Source organism: Elephantulus edwardii, unplaced genomic scaffold (assembly GCF_000299155.1).
Source record: "Elephantulus edwardii isolate Elephantulus edwardi_28Jun2011 unplaced genomic scaffold, EleEdw1.0 scaffold00050, whole genome shotgun sequence".
Classification (NCBI taxonomy): Eukaryota; Metazoa; Chordata; class Mammalia; order Macroscelidea; family Macroscelididae; genus Elephantulus; species Elephantulus edwardii.
In genome coordinates, this window is record NW_006399800.1 from 14037348 (window position 1) to 14056079 (window position 18732).

At 39.5% G+C, this 18732-nt stretch overlaps 1 protein-coding gene across 1 annotated transcript in view; it reads left to right on the forward strand.

Annotated features, from left to right (window-relative positions):
• Positions 1-18732, forward strand: part of EPB41L4A (erythrocyte membrane protein band 4.1 like 4A) — a 373049-nt gene that overhangs the window by 177242 nt on the left and 177075 nt on the right. The window contains exon 3 of the mRNA XM_006886688.1: positions 11179-11230. Within this exon, the coding sequence (XP_006886750.1) occupies positions 11179-11230 (52 nt within the window). The remainder of the gene's footprint in view (positions 1-11178; positions 11231-18732) is intronic.

Consider the following 18732-nt stretch of genomic DNA (forward strand, 5'->3'; position numbering starts at 1 on the left):
GATTTTGGGTTCTCATTCATTCATTATTGCACTGTTTTCTCTACCCTCCACCCCAGTTTGTTCTTCTTCCCCCACACCCTGAATGTCTGTTTTAATTGTCCAATTGCCACAGTGCTTGTCAAAGCCAGTTCTGATTAATCTTCTTTGTCAGTGTGTCCTTTGCCATTCCCTATCACTCCTCCGTGAGAGAGACTTCACCCTGATTCATAAGGAAAAGGGGATGGTGTATTCTCTTAGCTACTTCCTGCTGAAAAGAGACGCTATGAGTTTCAGGGTGAAGATCTTCTCTCACTACTCTCAAGGGCCCCTTTGGCAGTAGGAAACACAGAGCAGTCAGTAACATTTAAAAAAGAAATCACAACTCTGCTGAGACTATAAATGACAAAGGCAAAAAGAAAATTATGATCCTAAGGATATCTTAATTCTTTCTCCAGTCACACAAAAAATGACAAAAAAGGAGTTGTGTGAAAAGTGTCTAGGGGGTGTTATTTAGCTTCCATGTGGGTGGTTTTATAAGCTTTATTCTATTTTCATTAATTTCTAGTTTCATGGCATCATGGTCTGAAAAGATACTTGGTATTATTTTAGTGTTTTTTAATTGGTTGAAGTTTGCTTTGTGTCCTAATATATGATCTGTATATTTGTGAAGAAAGTAAATTGAGTTTTCGCTGGGCACATTACTCGTATGCATCTACAAAGTTGTGTTGGCTCATTGTATCGTTTATTTCTTCTTCTTTTGTCAAATTACTTTTGATCCGATCTAGCCTGTAGTGAGAGTGGTGTATTAACATGTCGTACCACTATTGTTGGTTTTGGTGTTGTGTACCATTGAGTCGGAACTAGCCCATAGCCCTCAAAAATCCTACAGATAACAAGATAACAGAAGAATATTGTTTGATATAGTGCTCAGGCTATTCGTTCATAGGGTCGCTATGAGTCGTCTACGACTCGACGGCATTAAACAACAACAGCAGTGCTGAACAATAAGCCTCTCCGCTTCGAAGGCTCTCACATTGGAACTGGGGAAGATCTACCTCCTCAAAGCATAGCCTGCTTTAGTGACATGCAGAAAGTAAATCTTTCGACAAGTGAAGTACCTTCATTTACTGATGTGGCACAACGCAAAATGAGGAAAAACAGCTACAAATGAAAATTCTTGTTTTCTGGAGAGTGAAAAGTCTGTAAGAAGAGACACTAGGAAAACACAGAAAGTTATCCCATGAGCCTGGATTCTTGGAACATTTGGGACAATTGTGCTGAGCTCTAGAATAGTAATAATAATCTTTGATATTTTATTTTGATATTTTTGTGACTTCAGCATTCCATTTAGCTGGTAAGTTTTCTTTACCATTCCTTATTAAGGAATCAATAGATTATTTTGTTAGGGGAATGTGCATGCATTTAAAGGCTTTTTTTCTTTTTCTTTTTTTTTTTTTTTTGGACCGCAGGAGACATTATTAAAACACTAATATGAAATGAACCCTCAATGCCATCGAGTCTGAACTTGGTCATTAATGACCCATCAGCAGGTTTTCAGAGATTGTAAATCACAGAAGAAGAGATTGCCCATCTTTTTCCTGTGGAGAGCTGGTGGAGTCCTCAGTTCTCTAAGTGAGAATCAGAATTATACCCAATATGAAATAAGATGTGGCACACTTTTTATTTATTTTGTGTTGTTCTTGCTTTCTTTAATTTTTTTAGTATTTGTTCTATAATTGGATCTGTAAGAGACTCTGAAAGAGCAGTTGTCAAATCAAAGGTTGAACTTCAAATTTAATATATACCTCAAGAAGGTTAGGATATTAATTTACTGGACAGTGTTAGAGTTTTAAAATCTAATTCTGAGATTGTTACCTAGGAAATTGATGAAATTGAGACATCTTCAGCCTAGGCGTATTAAAGAAGCCCAAGGCATCTCTCCAGGACTGGCAGAGAATAAGGAGGAACTTCTGCATGTCTGCCGTCTTGTTCTGAGTTACATTAATGCTGTTATTAAAGTTGACAAGACTGAAATGAGAAGCTCCACCTAATTGCTTGCCTCTTAGACCTGGCACACAGAGCTAAAGAAGGCTGTCATGACTCCTCAGTTATTAGGTGTCTGGATGCACTATCCTAGCATGCGGGTTGTAAATCTGCATGAGAAACAGGGATTTGTTTTGGTTAATTGTTATCATTATCTTTCTATAAAATGAAATCTAATCCAGCTTGTCAGGATACACAGACTACAGGGTATAAATTAAAATGCATGTGTCTGTAAGAGACACAGAAAATTAAAAATCAGAAGGAGAAGGAGAAGAAAGAGAGGGGAAGGGAGAGAATGAGGTAGAGGAAGAGAAGAAGGAGGGAGAGGAGAAAGGTTGAAAGAAGAAGAGAGCAAAGTTGAGGGCGTGAAAAAATTTAAAATGCAGCCGTAATCTGTCAGGCAGACAAGGAGAAAAGAAAACTTTGCCTTTATAAAATTCAAGCATAACTATTGATGCTCAGACTTGATGAAATTTCTCATGAGCAAGAGTTGTCATCTGGATGAGATGTGCCACTGAGACTTTTCTAGAGAGTGAACATTAATGAATGAAGGAGAGGAGTGCTGTATCTTTTAATGTCCTTCTTGATCAAACTAAAAACTCATTACTGTGGAGTTGAAACTGACTCAGTTTTTGTTTCTGAGGCTTTAAAGCATACAGGAGGAGATTGCCCATCTTTCTCACTTTGAGAAAGTTCAATTGGTGGACTTGAACTACTGGGGAGGCATGACCCTTGGGTTAGGTGCACACCTCCATCAGGCCACCACAGCTCCCAGTCCTTCTTTGTAGGCAGGTTCCATAGTAAAGTGCAATTTTGAAAAATCTTGACTGTGGTACCTCATGTCGGTTGACTGATTAGATGCTTCACTCTTTGTTACTCATTCCCCTTTAAGGAGCTTTGTGGCCAAATGCATTCATATTGAGTTGCTAATTGAAAAGTGAGAATTTTGAATCTACCTGCCATTCAGAGAAAGATGAGCAGTCTCTCGTCCCATAAAGATTTACAGCCTTGGAAACCCAATAGTGAGTCATTATGAGCTGAAACTGACTTGACAGCAGTGAGCCCTTTCCCCTTATCAAGGGCAGATGACAATTCTTAATGGACCAACACTGCCTTGTATGTTAATCTTCCATGATATGGTAGACTTCCATGAATATAGCTTTCTTAGTAGAGTTGGTTTTTTCCCCCTGTTTGATATTGGACAGGATTTCATTCTAGTAACCAACTCTAAAGGATTTATAGCATGCCATTCTGTATTATCACTTAAAAATAAACTAATTCGATTAAAGAGCAGCTGAGTGTATAGACTTTTTTTTTAAATCAAGGGTCTGTTTTTTCCTCATTTTTGTATTTGATAACATTTTTGAAAAATTTTTCCATGCACAGTTAAAAGATTTTCTCTTTAGTAAAGTCTTCATAAACTCACTCTGTAGACTTATTTTTATATAATTTTAGTATCTTGTAGATATTCACCTTATAAATGCTATTATTATCTCCTGTGCCACATTGTATTGTAATTGTATACCCAAGTGTCTATGCTTGCCTGTGAGTGCCTCAAGGTTAGGAGCAGGTCTGGTTCATTTTATATTCACACATTCCCCAGGCAAAGTCAAAAGTGACATATATGTAGGTATTCAATATATGTTAAGTGAATGAATGAAGCATATTTCAGTCTTATAGTCTACTCCAGAATGATGACACCCCAAGACCAATGGACCTCATGTTTATTAGCAAAATCTTGTGTCCTTTGTTCTCCATGTTTATGGCTTAGCAACCTGATGTGTTTCATTGTGATCAGATGTGTGTTATGTTTGATTGCTTGTTGATAATGAATGGTGACAAGTACCGTCAGAGTGTGGCTGATTTGGTTCCAAGGTCATTTCTCTCCCTTGGTGAATATAAGCGGATTTTACATTTTAAGATGTTAGCTTATGAAACCTGGTGGCTCGTGCTTATTATTTATCTTCTGGGACATTTATCATTGTCTGACCTCTATAACCCCTGGTTTCCATTTTGATCAAATGAGATTTGTGTGAGGCAAGCTCTGGATTGATGTTTAGCATATCTAATGTGCAGTGAGTTGATTGAATAGTCCTTGACTGAATCGTACATTCTTTTTCTTACGGGAAAAAAAAATCTAACTCATGTCAGAACCTTCGTTGTTTTTTTCTTCACAAATTTGATCACTCTCAAGGAGAAAAGGCTTGTTCTAAAATGGCACAGATTATCATTAATGTGAAATTTTAGCATAGGCTAATCAGCCTTCCTTCTTATAGCATTTAGTTAAAAGATTCCCTTACCTTTTTTAATGCCTGAAGTGCATTTTGGAGACAGAAAAATGAGTGGGATTGAAGAATCTGTATATGAAATTTGGTTTTTGTTTTCTCCCAACTGTTACTATTTAAGAAAAAAGTTTGATAATTTAAGAGCTGAGACTCTTCCCTTCTCTATTCTTACAAGCCCTATTTGAGCCCTGAGCTCTAAAGCACTGAGCCAGGGACTGGAGAGGCCACATCTGTCACCAGATAGAATCTAGTGAGGAAAAAAGGCATTTACATGAATAATCTTTCTAATCTTTACCCTATTAAACCATGTGTCCTGATGCATGGCACATCAGAATTTAAAATCATTGTTTAGTCATTTATGGAGTGGACTTAATAATATGTATCTTAAAAGGTTGGTGTGAAGATCAAACAAAGCATAAGAAAACTATTACTGTACAAGATCCTGCTTTTAAGAATTGGTAGAGAGTAAAGACACTAACCTCATAGCCATGCATATACTTGGCTGACTGTGTATGCTATTTTGTATATTTGTAAAGTTGTTGTTGTTATGTGCTGTTAGGGGGTATCTGACTCAGAGCTGATCCTCTGGCAGATGTTTCAAGGTGGTAAATCTCATGAGAAGAGAATACCTATCTTTCTGCCTCAGAGTAGCTGATGGATTCTATTTGGCAGTGCAACCCCCCTATATGCTATAAATATATCCACATATGTAGTAGAGCCAACAAGGGCAAAGTCACATAAGCAGCTTAACGGGGTTGAGATCTATTGTCCAAGGGGTTGCTATTAGTCGTACTCTACTTCATGGCACTTAACAACAACGACAACAACGACTGTTCTTATAGACCGGTAGATCCTCTGAGTCCATGGCCCTTAGTCATCCTTCAAGCCTGGATCAAAATACACCCTTGAGGCTCAACTTTGAGTCAAACAATAGAAAGGCCATTGTTGTTGTTGTTGTTATGTGCTCTCAGTCACCTGAAACTCACAGCGACCCTATGTACGACAGCCCTAAACCCTATCCGGTGCTAACATTACTATCTCTGACACACCTAAACCCATTATACCAGTCACCAAATCAATCTATCTCATAGAGAGTCTTCCTGCGCTGTCCCTCCACCCTCCCAAGCATGATGCCCCTCTCCAAGGACTGGTTCCTCCTTGCAACATGTCCAGAATATGTCAGATGAAGCTTCAGAATCCTTACCTCTAAGGGGAAGCCTGATTTAACTCTCTCCAGGACAAACCTGTTTGTTCTCTTGGCAGTCCATGGTATATTCAGTACTCTTCTCCAGCACCACAGCTCAAAGGAATCAGTTCTCCTATCATCCCTTGTCATTGAAAGACCTTTAGGATAAACAATAATACCAGAAAGGTATTCTTTCTTCCAAACAATTAGCAAGATGAAAAGGACTGGATTTGCTCAGAACACAGGAAGGGAGAGGATAGAGGGATAAATGGAAACAAGAATTACAGGTAGGAGTTGGTAAGAGTGCCATTACAGTGCTGTTTCTGGTGAGGGTCCACCTGGCTCTGAAGCCTCTGAACCTCCTAAGAGACACCATTTGCCCCCATGATGGGATAGAAAGGCCCTTTCCCCAGAGCAACCTCTGCCCCCTGGGCTATTGACACAGAAACTATCTTTAGTTGTGTGGGCTCCAGAAGCACTTGACTGATTATAACCTCTGTTTTAAATATTTTTTTTCCATCTTAAAATGGAATGATTCTAGACCTTTACAAAATGAAAGGTAATAAGGGGCCCGAATAATGAACATTGTATTGGAAGTTGCTGTACTTATTATATATATATTTTTAGTATCACATGCAAGCAAGATTCTGCTGAAGATTATCCAAAAATGACTGGAACAGCACATCATCAGGGAACTGCCAGAGGTGCTGGCTAGGTCTAGAAGAAGCCATTGTAAGGGAGCTCTGATGGCCTAGTGGCAAGAAACTGTACTGCAATCCCAGGGGTATACGGTTCGAATTTACCTGATGCTCTGCTGAAAAAGGAGGAACAATCTCCTCCTGTACCAGTCAGATCTGATATGATGGTACACACATAATAAATAATAAAATTTTTAATAAAATTAAAAAAAGAAGGGGCCATTGTACTAGGGATATTATAGCTAATTTTAGATGGATCTTGGCTGAAAGCAGAGGGTACCAGAGGAATGTCTGTTTGTGTTTCATAGACTATTAAAAGGCATATTTGACTGTGTAAACCACAACAAACTGAGGCTAACTCTGAGAAGAATGGGAATCCCAGAACACTTGATTGTTCTAATGTGGAACCTATACTTGCTCCAGGACGCAGTCATAGGAACAGAGCAAGGAAACACTGCATGGTTCAAAATTGGGAAGGGTGTATGCCAGGGATGTGTCCTACTTCCAAACCTTTTCATTCTATGTGCAGAACAGATTGTCCAGGAGGCTGGGCTGTATGGTGAGAAATGTGGCATCAGGATGAGAAGACTCATCAACATTCTGTATTATGTAGATGACACAACCCTGCTTGCTGAAAACTGAGGAGGACCTGAAGCTCTTGCTGCAGAAAAGTCAAGGACTGCAGCCTTCAATATGGATTGAGGCTCAGTATCAGAAAAACAAAGATTCTCACCACTGTGCTGATTGGCAGCATCATGATAGATGGTGAAGAGATGGATATTGTTAACAACATTATTTTGCTTGACTCCACCATCAACAGTCTTGGCACCAGCAGCCAGGAAATCAAAAGACTTATTACATTGGGAAAGTCTGCTGTCAGAGACCTCTCCAAAGTACTGAAGAGCAATGATGTCATTCTGGAGACTAAGGTGAACCTGATACAGGTCATGGTCTTTGCATTTACTTACTATACATCAGAGATCTGGACAACGACTAGGAATGATAGAAGGAGAATTGATGCCTTTGAGCTGTGGTGTTGGAGAAGAGTATTGCATAGACTCTAAGAGAACATGGACTGCTAAGAGAACAAACAGGTTCATCCTGAAGAGGATGAAACCAGGCTGCCCCTTGGAGCAAGGATTCTGAAGCTCCATCTGACATACTTTGGGCATGTTGCAAAGAAGGACCAATCCTAGGAGGGGGATGTCTTTCTTGGGAGGATGGAGGAACAGCACAGGAGAGGAAGATCCTCGATAAGATGGATTGATTCAGAGACTGGGGTAATGGGGGTAGATGTGTTGGAGACAGTGAGATTGGCACAGGATAGAGCAGGGTTCAGGGCTTGTACATAGGGTCACTATGAGTCGCAAGCAACTCGACAGGACATAACAGCAGCAATGACCCTACATAAATGACAGAGCAGCTAGCACACAGGAACACAGGAGGTCAGTGCTTGGTTTACCCAAAACCCTGTTAGGCTTATTATTTGTATAAAAATATGTATATGTATATATTTGTTACTTTCTTTTTTAAACAGTTGAAAATTTGAATCTGTTATTTGAGTGATATATGTGTGTGTGTGCGTGTGTGTGTGTGTGTGTGTATGTGTGTGTGACTGAAGCTTAGTATTGTAATAAAGTCTTACACTGACTGAATGTGGCACAGATTTAGTATGAATAATTGCTATTATACGTAATTAGGAGTAAAAAGGAAGGGAATTATGTGAAACATTGTAATCACTACTTATATAGTAAAGACAACTTTCTGTCAATTGAGAAGGGAAAGAGTTGCTTTTGCAAAAAGATTCTCTTGAGTTCCTAATGTGGCCCCTTGATTCTTGACTCAGGGTGCCACATAATTAGCCTCTCAGTGCCTAACCTTCCTGCCCCAAGGGGTACCAGGGATGTGTGAATGTTTTTAGGAGGCAAATAGAAGAGTACAGACAATGAGATCACTTATGTTGGGCCAGTTCTTACCTCTGTGTGGTGGAAATAGTCCCTTTTTCATTTAGGGACCCACAAAGTATACACTCTAGTTAGGTTGGTCCATGAAGTCCCCTATTTTTAGCCAGGACAAAAGGCTCCAGCTCTAGTTTCCCTGTCCCTTAATGGGCATCCTTATGCCTTTGACAGTGTTTCTGTGAGAATTCTGGGTGTTTCTGAGAGAATTATTTTCTCTTCTTCATTGGCTTCTCCCATGCTTTTCCTCAGATGAGAAGCGGTTTCCGAGACTGTTGCCTTTCTGGAAGGAGCACTGATGGCATAATGTTAACCTTATCTAAAAGGTTGTAAGTTCAAATCTACCAGTCACTCTGAAGGAGAAAGATGGACACTTTCCTCCTGGAACAAGCCTCAGAAGCCCAATGGAGAGTTGCTTTGAGTTGGAGCCATCTCAACATCAGTATTTAAAAATCTTGATGAAAGTAGACTGCTGTTTTTCTTTTGAAGAGAAAAGTTTCTAATGGGTATGAATGCCAGCAGTGGGGGTAGCAACTGCATGCTTAACCACTGTTTCACCAAAGCTCCTTAAGTAATAGATTGCCTGCAGGCAGTTATTAAGATGATTGATCTTCACACCTTATTAATGATCATCATTAGCATGCATTGTGTACTTACCATGAGCTAAGAAGTATGAAAATTTTACATGAATTAGCATATTGAATTTTTACATGAACAATGTGAAGAAGATTCAGAGATGTGTATTTACTCAGTGATGAAGAAGGGAGGGCCACGGTTCTGTATCACTGACCTACAGCCACTGCTTCTTGTGTACCCTTAGCTATCATTTAATTTCATTTCTTCTAACACATAACATCGTTTCTTCAAGTTCATAGAGTTTCTGGAGGCAAGCTGTTTTGGAAGTGGAAGCCACTCCTTCTTCCAAGCTTGTTTTAAACAGGGAGCTCCACCAAACACTGTCCACCAAGGGTAACCATTATCCCATTTGACACATCAGTGTCACAGTGTTCAGCATCACAGCAACCACAAGTTTCCTCTGTATGGCAAATGGGCAAACCAGTGCTATACCACTTAGAAGAATGATGAAAGTTATACGAGTGTTCGAGTCTTTCGTTCATAGGGTGGCTATGAGTAGTCTACAACTCAATGGCATTTAACAACAACATTAACAACAACATGAGAGCTCTATTGGCCTAGTGGGTAGAAAGTTATGCTACCAAGCCAAAGGTGGGTGGGTGGTTTATAATTTGTGGCCCTCAGGCCTGATTTTAATTGTTTGTGGTCAAACATTCTTGTAAGTGGTATGACACTAGTCTGTCCATTTACTGTACAGAGCTAACTCGTCTGCTGCTAAACACTGTGACACTGATATGTCAATGTGATAATGGTTACCAGTGGTGGACAGTGTTTGGTAGAGTTCCCTAATTAAAACAAGCTTGGAAACAGAAGTGGCATTTCTGAAATAGCTTGCTTCTGGAAACTCTATGAACTTGGAAAAATGATGAAAGTTATACAACTGTTCAGGTCTTTCGTTCATTAGGTTCCTATGAGTGGTCTATGACTTGATGGCACTTAACAACAACAATGACACCTAACAGTATCTATAGGTATTGACTTGTAGGAGATGGTGCTGAAAGTGGTGAGGTGTGACAGTGAAGAGGATGAGGCCATTTTAGAGGGAGACACCCCTGCTAAGTGTTGTGATGCTGAGTGTTGGAGAGCATTCCTTGCTGTGCAGTTTCCCCCTAAAAGACGTTAGGAGCTCACTTATAAACATCTTGGTACTTCAGACTTTAAAATAGGTTCAAATATTCCACAAAAAAAATTAACAAGCACTATTTCTCTTCTCCAGTTCTTTTTTAACATTGATATATTTTTTCTTTTTAATTTTATAGCTGCATAAGCTAGAAAATTAAAAAGAAAAAAAACAGAGCAGGGTAACACTGCATGGTTCAAAATTGGGAAGGGTGTACGCCAGGGATGTGTCCTATCTCCATACCTTTTCAACTTGTATGCAGAGCGGATTATCCGAGAGGCTGGGCTCTATGAGGAGAAGCATGGCGTTAGGATTGGTGGAAGATCTATCAACAGTCTGTGTTATGCAGATGACACAACCCTGCTCACTGAAACTGAGGAGGACCTCATGCACTTACTGCAGCGGGTCAAGGACTGCAGCCTTCAGTATGGACTGAGGCTCAATGTCAAGAAGACAAAGATTCTCACCACTGGACTAATTGGTAGCATCAGGATGGATGGCAAAGAGATTGAGATTGTTTCAGTTTGCTTGGATCCACGGTCAACACTCTTGGCACCAGCAGCCAGGAAGAAAAAAAAAAAAAAAAGTAGTGCAATGGGAAAGTCTGCGGTTAGGGACCTCTCTAAAGTACTCAGGAGCAACAGTGTCTCTTTGGAGACTAAGGTGTGCCTGATACAGGTCATGGTTTTTGCAGTCACTTGTTATGCAGCAGAGAGTTGGACAATGACTAGGGAGGATAGAAGGAGAATTGACGCCTTTGAGTTGTGGTGCTGGAGAAGAGTATTGAACGTACCATGGACTGCTAGGAAAACAAACAGATTCATCCTAGAGAGGGCTAAACCAGGCTACTCCTTGGAGACAAGGATTCTGGGGCTTCGTCTGACATATTTTGGACGTGTTGTAAGGAGAGACAGGTCTTTAGAGAGGGACATCATGCTGGGTAGGGTAGAGGGACAGTGCAAGAGGGGAATACCCTCTATGAGGTGGATTGATTCAGTGACTGGGGTAATTGGGATGCGTGTGTCAGAGACAGTGCAATTGGCACAGGATAGAGCAGGGTTTAGGGCTGTTGTACATAGGGTCGCTATGAGTCGCAAACGACTCGATGGCACATAACAACAGCTGCATAAGATCTTATATATGTTAGTGAGTGTACATGATCTTTTCTTTGAGTATTCAAGCATCATTTAGAGTAATACCTTGGAAATAGTCTAGAAGTGAAGACCAAAGAAAAACAACTATTTCTAAAATTGTGTTTCTTTTTCTTACACAGTACTGGCTGGATCCTGCAAAAACCCTTGCTGAACATAAAGAACTGATCAACAGTAGGTATTTAATTTTAACTTTGTTAAAGGATGGTTTGAAAATAATATAATGTGCATAATTAATTGGATCTAGAACTGTTCTCAGGAATTAGAAGGGCAACAAACAAGGAAAGGGATGTTAGGTGCATTGTCATTCATTTCAAATTATGACTATATTTTGGTTGGACCCACTCAGAGTCTGTTATTTGGGCTGTGAGTATATCCTTGTTGATTTTGTGATTCTTCTGTTTACTTTAAAATTGGATCTTAAAACAGTAAAGGCAAAGATGTACTATTTTAGGGCTGGAGGGGTTGAGGCAGACAGCTGAGCTTTTTTAGAGCTTGAATTTTTCAGGTTAATTTTGCTGAGCCAATAATTAAAGGGGTACCCTAGTGACCTTCAGGGAACTCTGGTAGCTTAATGATAAGGAATTGCACCATGAATCCAAAGGTGCGTGGTTCACATTTCCCAACTCTTCTGCTGGAGAACAAGAGCAATCTCTTCCCATGCAGTTTACTGCCTCAGAAAACGCACTGGCGAGTCAGATAGGAGCCATTTCTGACTTGACAGTACACAGTAACTTAGTGACCTGGAAGAGTCACTGTGGCTTCAGACAGGGCTTATCCACTTTCAGGGCTAGTGCTTATTTTTACTAATGTGATAATTATTACTCTGTGATGCAGAGTTTAATTAAGGTTATGTTCCATAACAGTTTACTTTCATAATTCAGGTTTTAATTTGTGAACACACACACAAATACAGAGATTCCTTAAGGGTGTAAAAATAGTTTTGTTTTAATGTGCAAATTATGGTTAAGGAAATCTTATTGAGGCTCTTCTGACCTTTCTCACTCCAATACCAGCCGGGCACTTTTTTTTTTTCAGCCGGGCACTTTTTATGTTATGACTGTTTCTCTGTAGATTTGTAGTATTTCATGGACCTCAAGCACAGGAGTGTAGTATGTCTCAGAATGGGAATGGAAATGAGGAACTGCTAAAGCAGCCAGCACTGTTTCCTCACAGAAGGAGATTTCCAACAAGATCGAGTCCGTAGCTCACACAGTTGAGTCTGGGCTTTTTCAAGGACTAGAGTGAAAGTAGTTGGTAAGGGTTCAACCTTCTGGATGTGGCTCTCTGTTAGAAATGGTGATGGTGGTGCATGGGCTGAGAAGGAGTAGTAGGAAGTTGCACTGCCAGCTCGCAGGCAGTTCAGTCTACCAGCTGCTCTGGAGGAAAGATAGGCAACCTCCTCCCATGGGGTTTACAGCCTCTGAAAATCTTTTAGAGGGTCAGCTATAAGTTGGTCCTGACTTGTCTGCATGTAACAACAACATCAAGTTAACCTACGCATGAGTAAATAAGCTTCAGAAAGTACAGTAACCTGCCATGGGCTGCCAACATAATTGGCTGCAGAGGGGTGAGCAGGGATAATTTTGTGATTCCTGGTACTATATTATTTGCAAACTATCTGTCACAGTGAGAAATGAGATTAGGTAACATCAGCTATGAATGCAACTAATTTCCATGACACATTTTCATACAAAGGATTGAAGTTCTAATTTAATTATTAATCCTATCATTCAGGTCCTAGAATGCTGAATTTTCAAAAGATCCCCATATAATAAGTATAGTAAATATTTATCTTTCCAGCTTGAATAAAATACTGTACAACAAAAACCATTTAGCATAGTGCGTATTGTTGATGGCATAATGGGTTAAGGATTGGGCTAACTGCGAGGTCAGTGGCTCAAGTCTAACAGATGATCCTTGAAAGGTGAGCAATCTGCTCTCATGAAAACTTGCATCCTCAGAAACCAAATGGGCAGTTCTACTCACAGTGACCCTTTTTTTCACTCTTAAAAAAAAATTTATTATTATTTTTGTGTGTGTGCACTGTCAAATCTTATCTGACTGAGACAGGAGGAACTTTTTCCTCCTTCTCCAGCAGAGCATCCGGTGGATCCAAACTGCATACCTCTCGGATTGCAGTGCAGCTTCTTGCCACTAGGCCACTAGAGCTCCCCTCACAGTGATTCTTGTAAGGGTCACTATGAGTGGTAACTGACTCTGGCAAAAAGTTTGGTTTGATTTTGGAAACATATTAAAAATGTTTATTTCTTTACATGGAGTGAAATATTCTACTTATATATCACACAACAAAAAATTTATTGTACTTAAAAACATAACTTGAAATTTTTATAAACAGGAAGAATAAAGCACTGATATTAAAGAAACGTAATTGAAGAAAACATTTTAATTCATCAAATAGTTTTTAAATGTATGAAAGAAAATAACTATTAAATCTATGATAAACTAATCAAAAAGAATATCAGTAAAAAGGAAAGAATGTTTGTTTGTTATCATAATTCACTTAGGCAGGTCTTGCTTTATTCATCTCTAAATTAATGAAAAAACTGTTTTTAATATTTTTTATTGTTAATTTTAATCAACGTTTACAGAGACTTTGGATTTCCATTCATTCATTGCTGCACTTTTCTCCCTGCTCACCCCCCCCCGCGAGAAAATTCTTATTTCCACTAAAGACGTTAAAATAGTCATCACAGATGATAGATTAGAGAATTTGTAGTTAGAATTCATCAGTAGCTCTCAGGGAGAAATATGGGCAGATAGTCTTCTCCTGTTAATATTTAGCCTCGATCAGAGACCTTGAGGTAAAACCTCAAACCACAAAGATCAAAAGAAACAAAATACGACCAAGTGTAGAAGGCCTGACCTATAGTAAAAAGAGTCTGGCAAACATACCATGAATGCACAACCAAGAGAGGATAATATCAATGAACAGGGCCTTCTAAAGATTAAGTTATGCATAGAAAAACTTTTACCAGTTGGGTGAAAAGAAAACCTGCTGACTGGCTGGGAAAAAAACATTTGGCGATGCTGTCTCAGACAAGGGTTTCATAACAAAAGTTTACATAATACTACAGGGCTTCCAGAAGAAAAATACTGATAACCCAATTACAAAATGGACAAATGATATAGAAAGATTTTTCATAGAGGAAGACTTTAGAATGGCCAACAGACACATGAAGAAATACATAAAATCACTGGTAATAATTATGAGATGCAAATCAAAACCACAGTGAGATACTATTTCAACCCAGTAGGCATGACAAAGTTGGGGGGGGACAGCAAGCAATAACTGTTGGAGAGGATGTTGGTGGGATTATAAAATGGCACAACCACTCTGCAAGGCAATTCTCAAACAGCTAACCATAGAAATTTTATATAAACCAGCTAATCCACTGCTAGGAATATACCCCAAGGAAAATAGAACTGAGACACAAATGAGAAATTGTATGTCAGTGTTCATAGTAGCATTGTTCATAATAGCAAGAAAATAGAAATACCTCAAATGTCCATCAACAAACAAATAGGTTTAAAAATTGTCGTATAGTAACACAAGGAATATGTTGATGTACTGTTTCCATAGTTTTTGGAAAATTTTCAGCAGGATCTTGCTTGCATGTCATATGATATCGTTTGATGACTTCCAGTCTGTTGGGTCTCCTTTCTTTGCAATAGGAATAAATGTAGATCTCTTCCAGACATTTGGCCAGGTTCTTGTCCTCCAGATTTCTTGGAACAACCTGGTAATCAGGTCCAGAGTAGCATCAGTTTGTTGAGATTGTCAGTTGGTGTTCCATCAATTCCTGTAGCCTGTTTTTTTTTCCAGTTCCTTCAGAGCAGCTTAAACTTCCTCCTTTATCACCATTGCCTCTTGATCGTATGTTGTTTCATGAAATTCTTCTGTGTCAGACAATTATTTTTGGTATATTAACTCTGTATATACTTTCCATCTTCTTTTGATGCTTCCTGTGTCATTCAGCATTCTGCCCACAGCATCCTTAAGTACTGCAACTCGAGGCTTGAATTTCTTCTTCAGTTTCTTCAGCTTGAGAAATGCTGAGTCAGTTCGTCCCTTTTTATTTTCCAACTCCAGCTCATTGCACATTTCATTTCATTATAATAGTTTGCTTTGTCTTTCTGTGCTGTCCTTTGAAATCTTCCATTTGACTCCTTCACATCCTGATTTCTTCCCTTTGCCTTGACTGATGTGCAGGCTGTGTTTAGAAGATATCATGGCACTAGTGACATTATAACCAGTGTTGGGTGAATCTTACCTGAAGGCAGAGAGTACAAAAGGAATGTCCATCTGTGTTTCATTGACTAAGCAAAGGCATTTGACTGTGTAGATCATAACAAACACTGGCTGACCCTGAGAAAAATAGGAACCCCAGAACACTAGATTGTGCTTATGCTAAACCTATACTAAGCAGTTGTCAGAATACAGCAACAGCAAGGAAACATTGCGTGGTTCAAAATCAGGAAAGGTGTACGTCAGTAATGTGTCTTTTCTCCATAGTTTTTTCAAACTCTATGTAGAACAGATCATCTGGGAGGCCAGGCTCTTAAGAGCAAGGAATGTAGTATCAGGATTGGAGGAAGACTAATCAACAACCGGCGTTATTCAGATGGCACTATCTTTCTTGCCAAACTGAGTAGAATCTGAGACATTTGCTGCAAAAGGTTAAGGACTGCAGCCTTCAATATGGATAAAAGCTCAACATCAAGAAAACAAAGATTTTTACCACTGGGCCAATTGGAAACATCACTATGGATGAGAAAGAGATTGAGATTGTTAAATAGCTTCAGCTTGCCTGGTTCTACAGTCAACACTCTTGGTACTAGCAGCCAGAAAATCTAAAGACGAAGTGCGTTGGGAAAATCTGCTGTCAGGGACTTCTCCAGAGTTCTGAAGAGCAAGCATGTCTATCTAGAGATTAAGGTATGTCTGATCCAGGCCATGGTCTTAGCAATTACTTGCTGTGCATCAGAGAGCTGGACAATGACTAAGGATGATAGAAGAATCTGTGCCTTTGAGTTGTGGTGCTGGAGAAAAGTATTGAATATATTATAGACTGCTAAGAAAACAATCAAGTCTGTCCTAGAGAGAGTGAAACCAACCTACTCCTTGGAAGCAAGGATTTTGAAGCTCCATTAGACAGACATACTTTGGGCATGTTGCAAGGAGAGACCAGTCCTTAAAGAAGGACATCATACTTGAAAAGGTAGAAAGACAATGCAAAAGAGGAAGACTTTAGATGAGGTGGATTGACTCAGTTATGGGGGTAGGTGTATCAGACAATTAAATTCACTGAGGATAGAGCAGGGTTCAGAACTGTTGTACGTAGGATCACTGATTCAGAGTCGATTTGACAGCACATGACAACAACACCATGGAACACTATGCAGGACTCAGAAATTACTTTTAAAAAGGCTATTTAACATGGAAAAGACTGGAGATCATTATGTTGAGTGAACTATGTCACATAAGGACAAACAATGCCTAAGACCATTAATGTAAAAATAGAAGGATTACTAGTATATGTACAGATAAGTGGGATATGTAAAAGATATGTTTAAAAAAGTCCAAAGTGGAAAGGAGAGGGAGGAAGGGGAGTGAAAATCGAGAAGAGGGGGGTGACACTCACAAGGTCAAAGACTGGTCAGTAGGTGGAGGTTGTGAAGGGATTAGGAAAAATCCCACAGAAACCTAAAAAAGCAGGGTTACTGTGGCCATGGATTAATGGTGATTAATTTTATAAAACACAATGTATAGGAACAATCATATGAAACAGGATGTGAATTAAAGGAATATATGAAACAATACATATAAATGAAACACAATGTATACAAATTTTGTATGCAAACCAGTATGAAATAAAAATAATATTTTTAAAAGTTAATTGCAACAGTCAGTGGTAGTGAATGCCTGTGAATTATTCCTGTAAAACCAAATGTGATTTGCAAACTTACGCTTTTTACTCAAATAAAAATAAAGCCTTGAGCGCACTAATTTAAAAAAAAAAAAAAGAGCCTCAGAAGCCCAGTGGAGAGTGAGTTGAGTGCCTAGTTGCTATATCATTTGTTAAAGAGAAAACACAATATTTTCACATAATGGTTTCTTAAAGGTGGCGTCCATAGATAAAATGGATGCCAAGGTAATGATTATTTAGTAAACACTTTGATCAGGATCTTTTTCTTGTTGATTTGTACTATACAGTCGTCTGGGACTCATAGCGACCCTAAACCCTGCATTTTACCTTGCTAATCTTATTGTCTCCGAAACACCTATCCCCATTACCCCAGTCACTGAATCAGTGCATCTCATCGAGGGTCTTCCTCTCCTGCATTGTCCCTCCACCCTCCCAAGCATGACATCCCTCTCCAAGGACTGGTCCTGACTCGGAACATGTCCAAAGTATGTCAGATGAAGTTTCAGAATCCTTGCCTCCAAGGAGCATCCTGGCTTCACCCTCTCTAGGACAAACCTGTTTGTTCTCCTACCAGTCCATGGTATATACAATACTCTTCTCCAGTACCACAGCTCAAAGGCATCAATTCTTTTTTTATCCTTCCTAGTCATTGTCTGGATCTCTAATGCATAGCAAGTAATTGCAAAGACCATGGCCTATATCACTTGCACCTTAGTCTCCAGACTGACATTGTTGCTCTTCAGTACTTTGGAAAGGTCTCTAATATCAGACTTTCCTAATGCAATTCACACTTTCATTTCCTGGCTGTTTGTACCAAGAATGTTGACTGTAGAGCCAAGCAAACTGAAGCTGTCCAAAATCTGTCTCTTCACCATTTATCATGATGCTGCCAATTGGCCCAGTAGTGAGAATCTTTGTTTTCTTGATGTTTGAGCTTCAATCGATATTGAAGGCTGCAGTCCTTGACCTTCTGCAACAAGTGCTTCAGGTCCTCCTCAATTTCAGCAAGCAGGGTTGTGTCATCTTCATATTTCAGACTGTTGGTCAGTCTACCTCCAGTCCTGATGCCACACTTCTCCTCATAGAGCCCAGCCTCCAGGATAATCTGTTACATATGTAGATTGAAAAGATATGGAGATAGGATACATCTTTGATGCACACCCTTCACAATTTTGAACCATGCATTGTTTCCTTGCTCTGTTTGGACAACTACCTCCTGGTCTAAGTATAGGCTTCACATAAGCATGATCAAGTGTTCTGGGATTCCCATTCTTCTCAGAGTCAGCCACAGTTTGTTGTGATCCACACACTCAAATGCCTTTGCTTAGTCAATGATTCACAGATAGACATTCCTCTGGTATTCTCTGCTTTCAACCAAGATCCATCTGACATTAGGTATAATATCCCTAGAGCCACATCCTCTTCTAAATTGCTTGCACTTCAGGCAGTTCTCTGTTGATGTGCTGTTCCGGGTATTTTTGGATGATCTTCAGCCAGATCTTCTTTACATGTGATATCAAGGATGTTGTTGTTGTTATGGACCGTCGAGTCACTTGCAATTCATAGCGACTCTATGTACAACAGCCCTAAACTCTGCTCTGTCCTGTGCCAATCACACAGTCTCTGACACTCCCATCTGGATTGTCCCAGTCACTGAATCAATCCAACTCATAGAGGGTCTTCCCCTCCTGTGCTGCCTCTCGACCCTACCAAGCATGATATCCC